General features: G+C 28.3%; 1 protein-coding gene across 1 annotated transcript; it reads right to left on the reverse strand.

The window, feature by feature from the left end:
* Nucleotides 1-1,862: 1,862 nt before the first annotated feature.
* LOC106764140 (protein trichome birefringence-like 33) lies at nt 1,863-5,087 on the reverse strand. The gene is made up of 6 exons (XM_014648371.2): nt 4,798-5,087; nt 3,171-3,390; nt 2,869-3,040; nt 2,566-2,765; nt 2,325-2,483; nt 1,863-2,240 (listed from the first exon to the last, which is right to left on the reverse strand). Exons 1-6 carry the CDS (start codon nt 4,979-4,981, stop codon nt 1,901-1,903), a joined length of 1,275 nt encoding a protein of 424 aa, XP_014503857.1. The 5' UTR covers nt 4,982-5,087; the 3' UTR covers nt 1,863-1,900.
* Nucleotides 5,088-5,461: the final 374 nt, after the last annotated feature.

The raw sequence follows: 5,461 nt of genomic DNA on the forward strand, positions 1-5,461 counted from the left end.
TTTATTAAAAAACTTTTTATAATTTCTCTAAATTTTTTTGTTCCTTTTTTATTTGATAAGTACGATATCCTATTTGTTTTTATATAATGTGTTTTTGTGTTGATTCAATGAAAAAAATATAAAATTTATATATATTCTTCATAAATAGATATAAATTATTGTATATGGATTATTTTATAAGTAAATGAAATATTGGTGAGGAATAAAGAGTTGTTGCAAGGAATCTCTTGCTGAGCTATAAGAATCCCTCGCGTAGTGAGACCAATGGACACTCCCTCAATGAGAAAGCCCTGTGGTCCATCGAGTGGAGCAATTCAACGTATCAAGTAATCTATCTCTCACCCAGTGAGAGGATATTTTAGTCTAACGAGAAAACACTTTTGAAAAACTATTAAAATATTGAGAGTTGAAGAAAATAGGAGTTTTTGGTATAGGAGCACAACTACGACTCAAAACACGGGTTAAGGCACTTATGGGACTCAAAGAATCCATCTTTCTTCATCCATTTCATCATTTCAATCCCCTCTTGTGCTCTAGATGAATAAGAGTAGCTATTCATTGGAGTTAGATGTAATGTACCTAAACTCTTTGTACCTTTTTCTATGCAATAAAATATTTTTCGTTACTCTTTTGTTTTATCTTTATTATTAATGTGCATGATGGAATATCTATGCTTTTTGGATGGTGTCTAATTATTGGAAGGTGTTTTGAAACTAAGACATGAATAGAACAACGAAGAAGTTCGGTTCTAGATATAGAGCAAAGCTCTTGATCATTCTAGACATATTTTCTTAATGCAAATATTGTGTTTGAATATCTAAGGGATTGATATTTTCACATAAAGATTTAGAACTTACCTTTGAGGTATTAGGGCTTGCATGCTTATGACGTGAATGTTTGAGTATATTAAAGATATATTGTGTAGATGATTGTTTTAAAGTTTAGGTTATGAGATCCAATCATAGTGAGTGTTTACTCAAAACATTTTATAACTTTCACTTTTAGTAATTATATAATTATATATATATATTTAACTTGTTCTGAATCAATCAATATTTATATTCACTACTTAAATGAGTAAGTAATCATAGTTAGTTAAATAAATACAAATTCCTGGAAAAAATAATACTATGAATTGTTACTTTTACTGCTTGTAAAATTTGATATATTTGTCAAAAAATTAACATTATCCCTGCAAATCCACATTTTTCTTTTCTCAAAGTTTTTGGATTTGCTTCTTTAATTTTTTAAAACAATGACACTCTAATAAATTTGATTTTCGGTCAGAGCATGTATATTTTTGTGTTAGTCTCAAATACATAAAGTCTATAAATGTTTTTTCCCAAGTGACAAAATTTACATTTCAAAGGATGTTTGATTTAATGAAGAAGAATTTCCTTACATTTTAAAAGGATCTTCACCAACTTGATTTTGTCAACGGTACACGTGACTCATCTATTTGTTTATAGAAAACAATTGGAAGTAGTTTACTTTTTTTGTTTATGTTGATGATATTATCATGGTAATTCTACCGAACTAATTTAGTCTATTACATCAAAACTCAGAATTTCATGCTACTTTCTCTTTACTGAACTCATTTAGTCTCTTGACTGCTAATTTCCTTTACAAGCCTAATGTTGAATGGGCTTCAAATATTGATAATAGAATGTATACATGAGAGGTGGCCATTTTCTAGTATGCTTCACAAAAAGAATGAAAACAGTTTTCTTCATTTTCATTTCTTTGATTATGGTATGTGTCATTTTGAACATCACTTTGAAATAAAAAAAGAATGATTGTGATGAGAATGTAATATCTTTCCAATTTCATTTGAAGTGTGAAATATAAAACAAAAAGACATGAAAGAATGAAAAAATATCTCTTTGTATTTGAAACGTTTTCAAGGATAAAATAACTTGGCAAAGAGAAGCTCATTCCAAGTATCTTGAAGGCCAGGTAAACACCAATGTACACAATCAGCATAGCTAACCGGGTTAGCTAATTGCTCTGGAGTCAATGGACTCCATTGTTTCTTATATATTGAAGTGTGTGCATCTCTACGATAACTGGACAATTGTGTAATGTTCAAAAACGTAATAGGCACTTTAGATTTCCTAAACACTTCTCCAATTACTTCCATTATACTCTTCCTACAATCTGAGCCCCAATAGCTTCGATCATCGATTAAACTTGTTTCATTGTAACAATTTCCTCCTTCTTCATCTCCCCAATCTATGCTCCTGTCATTTATTTCCAAAACATCATGTTACTTACATCTTTAAATGTCCTTCGCAGGTAACAACAATACTAAAAATAATACTCACTTTCCATGGGAGGGTGACATGCTTGTGAAAAACACTCTAGTTTTCTTCGGATCCATGTTCAACCTAACCCATCTAAGCATACTTTTCATTGCCATACGATACGCATCCTCTGTTGAGAGCTCAACAATCTCTTTTACTTCATCATCGAAAGATCCAAGTCTGAAGATTACATGAACAAATAAAGTATTATTCTAAAACTTCATGAAAATAAGTGAAAGATGAACGATGAAAATAAACTTACAATACTTTCATCTTCAAGCCAGTCATCCACCAAAGATAGGTGTTGAATACTACAATGTCAACACCTTTCCAATTCTTGCCATGCTTATTGATTGAACCTTTTCTAACAATCCTATCAGATATTCTATGAATGACAGCATTGTCTGAGTTTGATTCAAGAAGAAAAGGTGCCCAGTAGAACTCAATTGTGGTATTGTATTCCTAATTCAACACATAAGATCAATAACAAGAAATAGGAAACATAAATATAAAGCTAAAATTAGAAATATTTCAAAGTGTTTGTTTGAGTTTAAGTGTGTTTTACCTTTGCAGTGAACACTGTGAGTGAATCAAAGGTTTCCATTGATTTTTCATCATCAGGAATGAGTTTATGGAGAAGGCATACAAAAGAGACATATTGACCGCGATTAAGAGAATCACCAACAAACATCATCCTTTTTCCTCGAAGTGTTTCAAGCACCAAACTAGCATTGAATCTACAATAATTTCCGGTTGAATCAGTGAAATAAATCAAATTTAATACTCAACTTGTCTTCAATAAAACATAAGAACTATTAATATGTTTGTTTATTCATGACTTAGAAACAAAAAGAAAAAAGAGCTTACATAGGAAGGTCACAATGATGTGGTTGCCATCTCCAGTGTTGATAATCCTTATCGGGTCGTCCATGTTCTTGACAAGTTAATTGTGGTTGAATGTATGGACATTCTGATTCCTCGTACAATGGTCGATTCAACTCGTCTCGAACCCAACTTCCACTGAAGATGTCACATCCTTCCTCTGTTTTTCCGACGGCAAACGGCACCTTATGTTGTTTCACTCTTTCTTTTTTTTCATATTTCAACAAAAACAATCATATACGTTACTTATTAAGCTATATAAAACTAAAATCCAAACCAATTTAAAAATAAATATTTGTATTTACATAAATACATTTCAAAAATATCCTTACTTATAAATCGATAAATATGTAAAATGTTTCCATTATTACTAATTTCATGAAATTTAAAAAAGAAAAAGAAAGACTCATACTAACATTCTTAATAAATGAAAAATTAGGTATATATTTCAAAAAATATATTTTTTAATAAATTAAGTAAAAATGACTTAATATTTCAAAAATATCATAAAACTAATAATTATTAATTTGTAAAAATATTTTCCGAATATTTTTGTAATACATACTATATTATTATGTTTGTCCTTTTTAAATAAAGTTTCGGTTTTTTTTATCTCTATGAATATAAAATGAATTTTTACCAATTTAGTATTTCCCTCATAGTCTTTAGTTTTAAACGATGATATAACCTATAAAAGATAAAACATTGTATCACTCTAATGCAATATCACCGGACATCATACATGTTAATAAAATTTTATATTACAAACTAAAATGAATATATTGAAAAACCATGAATATAATTAAGTCTTATTGAAAAACCATTAACATAAAGCTAATTGAGTTTATTTATGGTCAAATTTCCATATATTGATTGATAAAATCTTTAAGTTGTCAAGCTTGTCTAAAGCTAAAGAAACGGTTACTAAAAAATATCTTATTTATAAATATCATTAATCCAGTAAATAACTCACTATAAAAAACAACACGACTTCTATGAATATTAAGTTTTAATAATAAAAAATCCTTATAAATAAAATTTCTGATAATTAAATTAACTCTCATATACATTAAAAACAGTTTGAATTGAACATCAACAGAGGAAGTTTGGAGTATATATTGAGGAAAACAATTCCTTTATTACTTTTACACTAAATAATCCTATTAATTATAAACAATAAACAAGATTCACATATAAACGTTGGAAGTTTTAACTTTAATATTATGTACAAGACCAATTTAGAAATTTAAAATATATAAAAGATTAACTTAAAACATAGAAGTGAAGTATAAAATTTGTCTTAAAAATTAATTTTGTGAAATTAAATTAAGTTTAAAATTTATTTTTTAATATAATACAAAAGTTATTATAAATTAGTTTTCAAAACTGAGTTAAAATTAAAATTGACTTTTTAATAAGAGAAAAAAAATAAAATTCTTGTTGAAAGATAAAACCAAATTATAATATATAATTGTGATATAAACATCATCTTATAAACTAATTTTGTAAGGTTGAATTAGATATTAAAAACTTACCTTCTAATAATTATGTGAAAGAATATTGAATAAAGCAAATTTGTGATGAAAAATTAAAGAAAGTGGGAAGAACTCACGAGTTGTGGAAGTGGGTTTGTCAGAATAAGAGTAGCTTTGGAGGTGTTCGTCAAAGACGCACATGAAATCTTGGCCATAGAGAATGGCAACGAAGAGGATGAAAGCTATGAGTGTGAAAAGGTATGGAGAGAGACGTCCCTTGCCTCTCAGAAGGGAAGAAGAACCTGATAATGGCGCCTTCATCTGCAACAAACACCTTCACCAGACTCAACCTAAATCTCTTTCTTTCGATCTTATTTACGTTAATATACCCACCAATTTTTGCTTTCTGTCAAACAACATCACAACTCAAAAACTTCAAACATAAAAGGGGAAATGTGTCAACTAAGGAACCTCAATTTCTGTCTCGTATTTTTACACAAAGGTTGTATATTTGTTTGTAATGATTAGGTTTAGTATTATGCAGAATAAAAATATGTTATTTGTACAGCACATTTTACATAAAAGACAGAGATTAAACTCAAACTCTAATTACAAAGTAGATTCTTTTAATACCATGAGTCAACATAATAAAATGCAAATAGAAATTAATAAATGTATATAATTGACTGATATGAAATTTTGTGAAAAAAGAGACTCTCATACATAGTTGACTAGCCAATAAGACAGATTACACAATATAAATAAATTATTACAAATTTTATTTAAACATCTTAATAAAAA

This window comes from Vigna radiata, chromosome 6, assembly GCF_000741045.1.
Source record: "Vigna radiata var. radiata cultivar VC1973A chromosome 6, Vradiata_ver6, whole genome shotgun sequence".
Lineage (NCBI taxonomy): Eukaryota > Viridiplantae > Streptophyta > Magnoliopsida > Fabales > Fabaceae > Vigna > Vigna radiata.